General features: G+C 55.3%; 2 protein-coding genes across 4 annotated transcripts in view; one reads left to right on the top strand and one right to left on the bottom strand.

Annotated features, from left to right (window-relative positions):
* LOC125434541 (suppressor of cytokine signaling 5-like) lies at window positions 1-6,623 on the top strand. 3 transcript variants are annotated; one of them, XM_048500032.1, is made up of 2 exons: window positions 1-239; window positions 3,197-6,623. In XM_048500032.1, the coding sequence occupies exon 2, from the start codon at window positions 3,269-3,271 to the stop codon at window positions 4,451-4,453; it is 1,185 nt and encodes a 394-aa protein (XP_048355989.1). In that variant the 5' UTR covers window positions 1-239; window positions 3,197-3,268; the 3' UTR covers window positions 4,454-6,623. The 3 variants fall into 3 exon arrangements, with proteins under 3 accessions (XP_048355989.1, XP_048355987.1, XP_048355988.1); XM_048500030.1 differs by lacking the exon at window positions 1-239 and adding an exon at window positions 739-964; XM_048500031.1 differs by lacking the exon at window positions 1-239 and adding an exon at window positions 1,086-1,332.
* Window positions 6,354-12,402, bottom strand: part of SAMD4B (sterile alpha motif domain containing 4B) — a 26,855-nt gene continuing 20,806 nt past the window's right edge. Inside the window, exons 11-13 of the mRNA XM_048500029.1 lie at window positions 12,256-12,379; window positions 11,672-11,755; window positions 6,354-8,833 (exon numbers count right to left, since the gene is read on the bottom strand). Of these exons, the coding sequence (XP_048355986.1) occupies window positions 8,805-8,833; window positions 11,672-11,755; window positions 12,256-12,379 (237 nt within the window). The 3' untranslated portion in view covers window positions 6,354-8,804. The remainder of the gene's footprint in view (window positions 8,834-11,671; window positions 11,756-12,255; window positions 12,380-12,402) is intronic.

Consider the following 12,402-nt stretch of genomic DNA (forward strand, 5'->3'; position numbering starts at 1 on the left):
GCATCGCATGACGCTGGGTTCCCTCTGGCTACAGCGGAGGCTGTGGGAGCGGAGGGGGCACCTCGGGAGCCCGGTTCGCGGCTGCTTTAGGGCCTGCTGGGGCTTGTCTCCGTCTCCCTCCGCAAGGTGTTTGGAGAACAAAATGAGGAGGGGGCTCCGAGTGCTCATCGCAGGACGGCTGCCGCGATGTTGACCCTGAGCGTGGGGGTGGGCGACGGGCCCCCCAATGCTTCCCACGGGTGAGCGGCCTCCCCTCGACAGGAAGGCTGCGGCTGCCTGCATGAAACCAGCCCGTCTCCCGGGGGGGGGGGGTGTCGTGGGGGACTTCCTCGTCTCGCTGCTGCCTTCAGCCTTCCTGAGCCTCGCCGTCTTTCCGGGGTGCGGGGGGGGGGGGCAGCAGTGCAGCCGCGGCAGTCTCCAGGGAGGGGGCCCGGCAGGGGCGCTCCCGCAGCCGCCCGGCCCAGGAGGGGGGGGGCGCTCTTGGCCCCAGGGGGCGGCGGGCGGAGGGGCAAAGCGGAGCGGGGGCCGCTGCGGCGCCCTCTGCCGGCCCGGGGGTTTCCCAAAGGGCCCGGCCGGGGACCTCCGCCCCTTATTGCGAGCGGGCTGGGCTGGGGGGCCCCGGCCGGCCCTTGTCCGGTGCGGGGCGGGGGGCGGGCCGAGGGGGCGGCGGCTCCGTCGGCGCCGGTCTCCCGCTTCCTCTCGCGGCCGCCACCCAGGAAGCGCCTCCGCCGCGGCCGCCCGCCCGCCCGCCCGCCAGCCAGGCTCCCGGCCCCGCGCCCGGAACGACCGGGGCGCCCTCCCCGCCTGCCTGCCTGCCTGCCTGGGGGGCGCAGGGGAGAGCCGCGGCCCCGGCCCAGCCGCCCAGCTTCGGCCCCGGCCTCTGCAGCGGCCTCCCGGCACGGGAGCTGATCCCAGAGCGCCCCTGAGCATGGGCAGAGCGCCCGCCGCCCGCCGCGGTTGCCAGGCAAGTAGGGTCGCGCCCGGCCGACCGGGGCTGCCCCAGCGGGCTTCGCGCGGGAGGGGCGCCGTCTTCGGGGCGGGCCCGGCGGGGCATTCCGGCAGCCATGGCGGCACTGCGGGGCGGGAGCAGCAGCAGCAGCAGCAGGAGGGGTCCGGGGTCCCCGAGGCTCCCCGCTCCGCCCTGGAAGCAGCCGGCGTGATCTTGGGCCCGTCCGTCGCCCTCTCTCCGCCTCGCCTACCTGGCAGGGATGTTGGTGGGAGAATGAACTTGTTCAGATGAGAACAACGTCGTAGGCCTCTTGGGGGGGGAGGGAGGGAGGGAGGGAGGGAAGGGGCTCGCCTGTATCCAGCGCCTCGTGTCCTTCCGGCCAGGTGAGCCAAAGAGCAGCAGCAGCAGCAGCCGCCGACCCCCGCCCCCCCCCCCCCCCCGGCGCGGCCAGAGTGAGCCCGGGCGGAGGAAGAGAACCGGCGGCCCCTTTTTGCCATTCACTGTCCCCGGCCTGAGTGAGTCCGCCGGGGCTGAGGCTGGCCTGGAACGACCCAGCGGGTCCTTTCGCATCCTGGCTCCGGTGCCCAGAGACCCGGCGGCGCCCTTTGGACCCCTGGCCTGGCTGGAGGGCGAGGAGAGGGGCGGCTGCTGCCCGCCCGGAGGGAGGGGTCCCTGTCTTGGGTCTGGGCTCCCCGCCACCCGGGCTTCAGCGCACAGGTGCTTTTGCGCCTCCCCCCGCATCACTGAGTCAAGGGGGCCCCAAGATGCCGCCTGGGAGTATCACGACCCTGACCCCCACGTCTGCCCTCCTGGGCTTAGGAAACCCAGCTGATCGGGGCGAGGGGACGGGGCCCTGCTGCCTTGTTGTCCCTGAAGGTCTGCAGAATGACTCCCTCCTGGAAAATTACCTGGCGTCATTTCAAGGCTGAGGTTTGAGGGTGAAGGAGGCGGCCTCCCTGTGGAGCCTTCCGGCAGGCCCCATGGCTTTGGAAACCACCAGCTGTGGGCTCTCCCTGGGCTGGGGGAATGGATGAGGAGGGTGCTGCCCTGGCCGATTGACTGGGTTGGCCATGTGTGCTGCGTCCCATCCTCTGTGCTTTTTAATGCCTTCATGCAGACTCGGCGTAAAGCAGCCGTGCGTGCCCCTCACCTGGCCTCCCTTTTGGGGTCAAATTGGGCAACAATTATAGCAAAATGAGATTGCAAAGGAAAGGCTATGAAAGAGGGAAGGGAGGGCAGGGGTCCTGGAGCAGGATGTGGGAGACAGGCAGCTAGAATCCCGGGGCGTGAAGGTTGCTTAGCCAGACCCAAATTACTCCCATGTTTCTCAGTGGGGTTTTGCACATCTCCCTTGTAGCACAGTTGCCTTTGCAGGTAAGCGACATCTGCCAAATTTTCCCAGGTGGCCTGTGGGCCCTGCAGATCTTCCAGCCTGGCAGTGGGAGGCCACCAAGACCACCTGGCCCAGCTTGCCTTTAGCGTACCTGCAGACCTTTCCTCATTGCTAATCACTGACTCTCTTTATACTCCCTTTTCTTTCCCTCTCCTTTTTCCCCTCACAACACTCGAGGTCGCTTAGGGTGATTGTGACTGCCCCACAGTCACACGGGGGGCTGTGATCATCATGGCTGCCGAGTGTGGACTGCCTTAGGAGCAGCAGTGGCGTCGGAGGTTAAGAGCTCGTGTATCTAATCTGGAGGAACCGGGTTTGATTCCCCGCTCTGCCGCCTGAGCTGTGGAGGCTTATCTGGGGAATTCAGATTAGCTTGTACACTCCCACACACGCCAGCTGGGTGACCTTGGGCTAGTCACAGCTTTTCGGAGCTCTCTCAGCCCCACCTACCTCACAGGGTGTTTGTTGTGAGGGGGGAAGGGAAAGGAGATTGTCAGCCCCTTTGAGTCTCCTGCAGGAGAGAAAGGGGGATATAAATCCAAACTCTTCTTCTTCGCACAGAATGTGGGCTTGGGTGGACTGTTGGGTTTTTAAGAACCATTTTAGGATGCATAACTTTGGACTGGTTTTTCGCTCGAACTTGGTTTGGCTCTTGGACTTTGGGGGTGAAGGGGTGGGGGAGGGAAAATAAAGATGGCCCTTTATTTGCTCCGCTTTGAACCTTGAAGGGAAGTTCAGTTTCCTGCTGTGAAAGAGAACAGGGGAATCCAATCTGAGGAAAGGCTGGCGGCCTTGCAGTGTTCCAGATGCCGGGCTAATGGGGCATCCTTTCTCTTGCTCTTCCGCCTGCACAGGTCTGAATTGCCACTGCCCCTTCCCCAGCACAGGTGTGCCTTCCCTCCAGCTGTTCCTGCTGCCGCAAGACCATGTCTCAGGACAGAGGGGCCCGGCCCAAAGTGAGGTCAGACGTAGGCACCCGGGGGCAGCCCTGCAGCAGGTGGAGGGCCCGGCCCACCCAGTCTTCGGAGGGGCGAAGGCAAGCATCTCTTGAGGTGGAGTCAGGCAGGTGCCCACCAGACCCCGGCAAAGGGACCGGGCGTTCCTTGCGACAGAAGCTGCAGGCAGCCGTGGGCCACTGCTTCCCCCTCAAGAGCACACCCCACTCCCCCAACCTCTCCTCCCAGCGCAAAATCCACCTTCGGGAGCTGATGCTGGACACGTGCCCCTTCCCGCCAGGATCGGAGCTAGCCTGCACGTGGAACTTGATTAAGCAGCACACTGCGCCCGTCTCTGAACACGAGGCCTTGGGCCCGCCGACCCTGGAAGACGAAGACGACCGCCTGAGAGAGCGCCGGCGCATCAGCATAGAACAAGGAGTAGAGCCCCCTCCCGACGCACTGATCCACACTTTCGAGGTCACTGCGCAGATCAACCCCCTCTACAAGCTGGGGCCCAAGTTGGCGCATGGCATGAACGAACTGGCGGGGCCCACCAGGACCGTGCTGGCTGTGGCGGATGAAGGGGACGAAGAGGAGGCGGACGTAGCTTCCACGGCGGTGCCGGAAGGGAGGGACGGCTTGCGGGTGCACACGCAGATAGACTACATCCACTGCCTGGTCCCCGACTTGCTGCAGCTGACGCAGCTGCCCTGTTACTGGGGCGTCATGGACCGCTACGAGGCCGAGGCGCTTCTGGAAGGGAAGCCGGAGGGCACTTTCCTCCTACGAGACTCCGCCCAAGAGGACTACCTCTTCTCAGTCAGCTTCCGGCGCTACGGGCGGTCCCTCCACGCCCGCATCGAGCAGTGGAACCACAACTTCAGCTTCGACGTGCACGACCCCAGCGTCTTCCATGCGCCCACCGTGACAGAGCTGCTGGAACACTACAAGGACCCCAGCGTGTGCATGTTCTTTGAGCCGTTGTTGTCCGTCCCGGTGAACCGCACCTTCCCTTTTGACTTGCAGCACCTCTGCCGGGCCGTGGTGACCTGCTGCACCACGTACGACGGCATCGGACAGCTGCCCATCCCCAGTGCCCTGAAGGAGTACTTGAAGGAGTACCACTACAAGCAGAGGGTGAGGGTCCGGCGGCTGGACGCGTGGTGGAGCTGAGGGGGGTGCTGCCCCTCCTCCCCTCAGCTCCAGTGCTTGTGGTCTTCACTTCACCTGTGCTTGGCCAGGGTTGTGAACTTGTGTCTTTTGTTGTCCCTGCACTTGATGTGTCTCCAAAACCAGGAAAGGAGCCAAAGGGACCGGGAGCCGGACGCCAGCCTCCTCCAGACCAGGGGAGGAGCAGTTGGGCCAGGCAGTCGCAGGAGGGCTGCCTTGAAAGTCAGGCCAGTGGGAGGCGGGGGCGGAACGCAAACTTAGCCAGGCAGCAGGATTGGCCTTTGGGCGAAGGGGGGAGGAAGCAGAGAGCCTTTGCCGGTGGCTCCACATCCCTAGGGGTTCACGGAAACCAGTGGAGAATGCCAAAGAAAGCACAGTGTGGGAGTAGGGACGGGCACTCTCCTCCTGGGCTCTCCCCAAAACTTTTGCTGTTCCTACATGAGAAAAACTCCCTCCCCCTCTGAGCTGGAGGAGCATCCCCTCCCCCCAGACCCTTATGGAAAAGAGGGGGGCAAAGGCATAGGCCTGGGGCAGGTGTGTTAAAAGGCAGAGAGGCAGGTGGGTCACCAGGGATTGCGTGCAGAGGATTCCATTGACAAACCATTCACCCTCACCTATGGCCCCCTCCTGCATCACTAAAGAGAATGTTGCCTTGAAATGTGTACATGGACTTTATGCCTCCAGAGCTGTTGGACTGTTCTGCCTGGGTAGCCTGCAGTCAGGAGGTAAACAGAGGGGTTACCTGGAGCAAAGACAGCCTCCGCCCAGAAGCTCCAAGTTGGTCCCGGTTTAGAAATCTGACCAACAGGAGGAGGAGCAGCAGAAGCACATCAGAGTTCTCTGGCTCAGCGGAAGCCCCCAAGCCCCCTCCCCTGAGACTTCAGACCATCCCGCACTGCCCCCTGCCAGCTGCTCTCCTTCCTCCAAACCAGCACCCCTGGCTTTCAGGCTCGGAGGCAAAAAAATTCAGTGAGAGCCTAGGCCCGTGGCCTACAGCCTGGCCTACAGTATGGAGAAGCCGCTGGCCCTGGTCAAAGGAGAGCAGAGTAGTTGCTGCCAGTTGGGTGAGCCCAGAGGAATAGGAATAAGCGGCACTTCCCAACAAGGGCAACAGACGGGACACCTGGCCCAGAGAGATGGGGGTCCCCTTACAGGCTACATAGGCAAGCCTCTGCCTCCACAAAGCGCCCGCCCTCCCTTATGTTGAGGATGCCGCAAACTGAAATGTCTTGAGGTGAGTGAGGGAAGAGGTGGCTGAGCAGAGGCCAGACCTCAACAATGCCAGCTAGAACCGGCCAGGGACTCTCCATCCCGCTTTTCTGGGTCATCTGCACAAGGCACCAGCCAGGTCCTCTGGCTCACGTGTGTGTCATGCTTCCCCCACTCGCCCGCAGAGAAGAATGGAGGAGCCATGGCAATTGGGGCTTTTCCTTTGGTGCTGTGTCCTGACAGCGCACCCCCTCCCCAACCACTCTGCTTGCAGGAGGAAGAGGCTCTGCCTCTTTTTCTCTGGGAAGGGTCTTGAATAGAGATGGCCTTACCCAAGGGGAAATGGTTCATCTGCTCCTCTTCTAAAGTTAGGGAAAAAAGTCACATTTGCCTCAGTGAAGTCAGCTGCACCCAGGCCCAACTGGGGTGGGGTGGGGTGTTTGGCACAGTGCTCCAGATCGGCCAATGGCCACAACTATTCCTGCCTCCTGCAGAGTGGAAAGATGGCCCAGGCTGATCTCCATCCACAAGAACAGGAGAATTGGCTTCTTTCAGTGCTCTGACCTCCACCACACAATTGACACGATTCATTCAGAAACACACACATCCCTCATCCCCCAGCAAGAAATTCAGTTTCACGTTAAGGTACGACCCGCCCGCCCTCCACCCAAAGAAAACCAAACATGAAAAGTAGTTAATACAAAATAAGCACAGCTTTATCATAGAGGTTAATAAAAAAGGGCTAATACTTAAATTCTGGATGCCTTTTACAAAGCAAAACTAGAAGGGGGGAGCGGCCAGGGAGTCCAACAGAGCAATCTAAAGTCAGAATGGATTTTTTTTTTTTGTAAAATGTTTTGTGTTTTTTTTTTAAATAACGTATTCATGGTTACCAGCCATAGTCATAACAAAAGTTATTCATAATAAAATGTATCTAAAATAACATTTCTATCTGAAACAGGAACCGTGTTGCTCTACTTATTTTTCTTTTAGAAATAGTTCTCTCAGGTTTGCTTTTTTTTTGTACACTACAGTTTGGTACAGACTTTGGAAAAAAAGGCCTTTATATTAAAAACAGTTTTGAGGATGGGAGAGAGGCGGGGGGGGGGGGGGGCGACAACGTTTCTCTGTACCAAAGGGCCCACCAAGGTCAGCCTTCAGGGGGCCTCACCCCTCTGCCCCGCCAGGACCCCAAGTGAGATTGCCCCTTCTGTCTTAGGCATTCGGGGGCCTCAGAACCACTGCCCCTCCCCCAGCAACCTCAGGGTCCTGTCCGCATTCCTCTTCTTCCCACTCCTCCAACTGCTTCAAGGCTAAGACACCCCGCCCCCGCCCCTTCTTCACGTAAGCCTGTTCAGGCTGCACCTCCCAGGCTCGGACGGCCAACCCTGTTCACCTTGGAAAAGCATCATCCAGGCCTGCTTGAAACACACAGCGAGGCAGCTGGTGTCAAGCCCCCAAAGCCGAGAGAAGGGATTCAAATGTGACCCTGGCATTTTATTCTCTCCACCCCCACCCACAAATAAAGCTACACATAAAAACTAGGGAGAGGCTCAGCAAGCAAATGGCATTCCCAGGGTGAGCTGGTGAATGCGGAGTGGGTGTGGGGGGGTACACAAAGGAACATTTCTCCCCCCCCCCTTTGTAGTGTTCATATAAATCGGAGTGCACAGAAACCAAGTGCCAACCTCTCCTCCGACTGTCCTTGTGCCGTCTGAATTCATGCTCAGGAGTGCTTCAATCCCCCCATCCCCACCCCTGGAGGTGGTGGCCTCAGTTCTTGGGACCACCCTCCAATTAGATTCTGCCCTCACCCCCATGCAGCAGTTTGATCCTGCAAATTCATTAGCACCATAAAATTCCCCCCAGACTGAAACTAAGCCCCCCCCCCCCAGTTAGCGATCAAACTGGTGTAAAAACCAGGTGAGGAAGAAGATTCTCACATTCCTCTAGGCAGCAGAGATTTGCCCCAAGATGTATTCTCAAGAAAGATGGGGAACCGTGCACTTTCCAACCACTGCAGAACGACAGAAGACCCGCGACTGAGCTTTCGGAGGAGAAGCTCCAACAGTTAACTGCTTCCCTCCCACCTGTCTTCTTTACTGGAGAACCAAAATCCTTGCATGTGTAGAAGGGACACCAACCCAGTTCCACTAAAAACTCTGCCCCTGAGCTTCAAACTGCTGAGCAATGCCACCCCACCAAAACCCCCTCACCTGATCTGCTTCAACAAAACTGGGCTGATTCCCCTCCCTGCGTCTCCTCAATCACTCCCAAGAGGCTGCAATACCCCGGGTTAGTCATCTGCACCATTGGGCTATACCATTCTCCTTTCCTGAGGGGGGTGGGGCCCCCGCTGTCAGCTCTTCCTGAGCCGTCTCCGTACTGGGGCAGCACAAGGACATGGCTTCATTATGTCTCGCACTGGGCAATCCCTCCCCGACCCCACCTGTTTTTGCTAGGAGTGTGTTAGAGGCACTTTGTAAGAACTGAAGTTGACGGCCACCTGCAGCATCCCCCCCTCCCCCCGGTCACTGCCAGGTACAGAAAGCACTGGCAGGGGTCAGGCCAGACAGAGCCTGCTCATCAGGCTGACCCTGCAAAGCCCTCGTGTCCTGGCGCTGCTTGCTCAGTGCCCCCACAATAGCCAAGGCAAGAGAGACCGGCCTTCCGCACATCACCTTCCTTCGGTTAGCCTCAGCTCTCCCTTCACTTTATGGAGCTCCAAGGGGAAAATGAAGAACGAAAAACCAAAATAGGAAAGAGAATAATATGGCCCAAATTCAGTCTCTTCGTGCCCTCTGGCTTTGCCAAGTTAAACGTTGGGAGCCTCTTCCAACTCCTGTGTACATCAAAATATTAAACCAATAGCTGAAGTTATCATAATAAAAAGTAGAAAAAATATTAGAACACACTAAGATGGTAAAGATTGGAGTGACAGCTTTTTGCCTCCCCCCCATCCTTCCAGCTGCTAGGGAATGCTAGAGGTGGGTTGTGGGGAGGCAGGGGGAAAGTGGTCCACCTACCCCCCTCACACACACACAGCAACACACCCCTGAGGGGAGGGGTTAACAGAAAAAGGGAGAAAAAAAATAAAAACAGCCCCCCTAAAGCTTCTCAGGAACACCAGCCGATCCAGCTTCTTTCAAATGGTAGAAGTCTTGTCGCTACCGTCTGCAGAGAGAGAGAGACCAAAAGACCAACATTAGAACAGAGACTGGAAAGACCCAGTTCAGCCTACCCAAGCCACAGTAACAGGCACAAAGAAATTGGTCCAGATGCCAGCCACCAACACCAACTGACACACTAAACCGCAACAATGAAAAGAGGCAGCTGGAAAGGTCCTAGGCCATGCCCTGCGAGCCCTGACCCGGGGGGGGGGGTGTCAGGCTAGCCCGACAGCCTCTGAAGCAAGCAAGGTCAGGCCTGGTCAGTACTTGGATGGGAGACCATCAAGAATGAAACTAGGTAACGCGTTACACACAGGGCTATGGCTCAATGTCTAAATATTATTTCTCTATATACAGTCAGTCATTCAACTGCATATACCATATATGCCGCCGTGTATAAAGTTTTTCCGATTCTTCGCATATAAAGTTGAGAGGCACCTAATTTTACCACAAAAAACTGAGAAAACTTATTGACTCGTGTATAAGTCGAGGGTGGGAAATGCAGCAGCTGCTGGTAAATTTCAAAAATAAAAATAGATACCAATAAAATTACATAAATTGAGGCATCAGTAGGTTAAATGTTTTTGAATATTTATTTCAAAGAAAAACAGTAAACTAGGCTCTGTAAGTGGAAAAGAGGGTCAACAAGAACAATATGGTATCAACAATAACTTTAAAAGTACAAAACCCTTAGCTCAACCAGCAACCAAGCTAAAACACAAGAGTTAAAATCCTTCAAAACTGGATTCCTCATCCTCTCATCCTGTATGTCCAAATGTAACCCAACTTAGAATTTTAAGAGAAAGGATATTATCCCAAGAAAATGAGAAAAAGAATACTACTATTAAGCTTCCATTGTAAACTTGGTAGGGGATGGGGCACCCCAGCTTTGGGGGTCAGCAACTTTGGAGTCCCCTGACCCAAAACTTCACGCAAACCTGGCTGGTATCCATAAAGAGACTCTCCTGATGAGACCAGCCGGGTTTGGATGAAGTTTAATTCAGAAAAGGACTAGTCCAAGGAAGTTATGGACAAATCGTCTACTAATAGCTCCCACTGAAAACAATGGGGAATGGGGGCACCTCCTTTGGAGGTCCATAACTTTGGACCCCCTGAACCAAACTTGGCTGGTATCATCAGGAGTGTCTTCTGAGGGTACCCTGAAATTTTGGTGCCGCTAGCATAAAAACTGTGCCCCCTGCTGACCGGCAAAGTAAAAAAACAAAAAATTTTTTAATGACCCACATATAAGTTGAGGGGAGCTTTTTCAGCATTAAAAATGTGCTGAAAAATTCGACTTATACATGAGTATATATGGTATATATACACACACAAAAATTCAATCATGCAGTATAAACAAAATGACGAATCCATCAATAACCACATTAGGCATGAAATATATAATCAACATAAATATAAAGTTCCATCATAAATGTTTTTTTCTTATGTCCAGTAAAGGTACATGTGATTCATCAATTCTGAAAAACCTGTACAGAGTCTCCAGGTGGAAAAGAGAAATGATCTCTGTACAGGTTTTTCAGAATTGATGAGCCCTTCGGGGGAGGGCGGTTTATAAATATAATAAATAATAATAATAATAATAATAATAATAATAATAATAATAATAATAATAATAATAATAATAATAATAATAATAATAATAATAATAATAATAATGTACCTTTACTGGACATAAGAAAAAAACATTTATGACGGAACTTTATATTTATGTTGATTATATATTCCATGCCTAATGTGGTTATTGATGGATTCGTTATTTTGTTTATACTGCATGATTGAATTATATATACATACACACACACACGCAATTGAATGACTATCTGTATATAGAGAAATAACATTTAGACATTGAGCCATAGCCCTGTGTGTAACATGTTGCCTTATTTCACTGCTGTTTACGTTACACACTACCTTGTTGATAGACCATCAAGAATGTCCAGGGTTGCTACATAGAGGCAAGGCAAGAGCAAATCACGCTCTTAACTTGAAAGCCCGAGGGCAAAGGTCCCCAACCCTTTGGTGCTTGCAGGCACCTCTGGAACTCTGACACGGCACGGTGGACACGGCAACAAAACGGCTGCCACAGGAGGTGAAGCCAGCCACAAAATGAGCACCACAGCAGTGGAGACACAGCAAATCAAATCTACAGTAGTCAGCTAGAAGCCTGACAGGGCAAAGCTGACTTCCTAAGACAAAACCTCCTAGCTGACTTCCTAAGACAAAACCTCTGGTGGGGAGCTCTGCCCTTCAAGGCCATCATAAGCCACTGTGGCTCGAAAGCACTTTCTACCAATGCCCTGTGAAGGAGTGAGGTGCCAGGTTGGGTGCCATCTTTCAGAGTGTGAAAGAGGAGGGGGCTTCAATGCCTCCCCTTCCTGAGGAGCAGCAGTTTAAAAAGGCCACTGCAAGCATGCCACACTGGCACCATGGCCGCAGCAGCCAGCCAACTTCCCTGGGTACAGGATTCTCATTTCTGTCTCTGAAGAACAGGCATTCACCACCCCCATCTTCCAGTGAGGACTGGCCATAACGTCCAATCAAAGGCACAGTTTATTCCTGGCCAATGTCCTCAAATGCTCCTTCACATTTAATTCTCCCAGTTTTCTCGCCTTCTTCCCATCATGCATTCCACCACTCTTGTGTTGTGTCATTCCCGGTGCCACAATCAGCCACTGAATTCTTATCAGTTAAACACTTGCATCGGGGCCTTCCTCCTCGAAAGCGCGAACAGGCATCCTCTGCCATCCTTGTCAACACTAAGATGCCCTCCCCTTGGGGGGTGGGAAAGCAGGGAGCTCAGATAACAAGCAAAGGTCCTTACCACCCAGCGCATGCTCAGTCATACTGAGACATAGCGACTCCAGCGTGGGGTTGATCTCCAGATCTGTTCCGGGGAGTTGGCAATCTAGGGGTAGGAGGAAACAACAATAGATCACACTTGCTCATTGCCCACTTTTTCTCGGACGCTTCTCCTCTTAGGAAAAAAGCCAGGTGAAAGGACGACTCTTATCCGGTGCCAAGTTTCTTAAGACTGTCACTCACAGTGGCTCAAAATCTGTGCTTTGTAGAAGCCTCCAATCCAGTTTCAGACTGGGGAGGACGCTGGTGGTGGCTACCCCACACCAGGCTGGAGTGGGCCCCCCCCCCCCCCCGAGTCATGTTCTCTGAGCACTGACAAAATCTGAGTGGCTCACCAGATGTCCAGTGCCATTGAATCTCAGAGCTGGAAGAGACCACCGGGGCCACCAAGTCCAACGCCCTACCGGGCAGGAACACAGAGCCAACCCCAGCTTCCACTCGCCCCCAAAAGAACAGTCTGGGCCTGCCGGCCTTTAGCCCGGGAGACAGCGGAAGAGCTCCCTCCCTGCCCACCCAGCCTGTGCACCCCACAGCCCACGGACTTACCCTGGGGGAACATGAGGATGGCCTGTGGGGATGTGTGGACGGGGAGCGAATGGGTCCGCTGGACTGAGCTGCGGCTCTGGCCGGGCATGCTGTTGCTTCCTCCGGGATTGGCAAACCACAGATTCTTGGGGGCAGGGGAGGGAGGGG

The sequence above is a fragment of the Sphaerodactylus townsendi genome, linkage group LG06, assembly GCF_021028975.2.
Source record: "Sphaerodactylus townsendi isolate TG3544 linkage group LG06, MPM_Stown_v2.3, whole genome shotgun sequence".
NCBI lineage: Eukaryota > Metazoa > Chordata > Lepidosauria > Squamata > Sphaerodactylidae > Sphaerodactylus > Sphaerodactylus townsendi.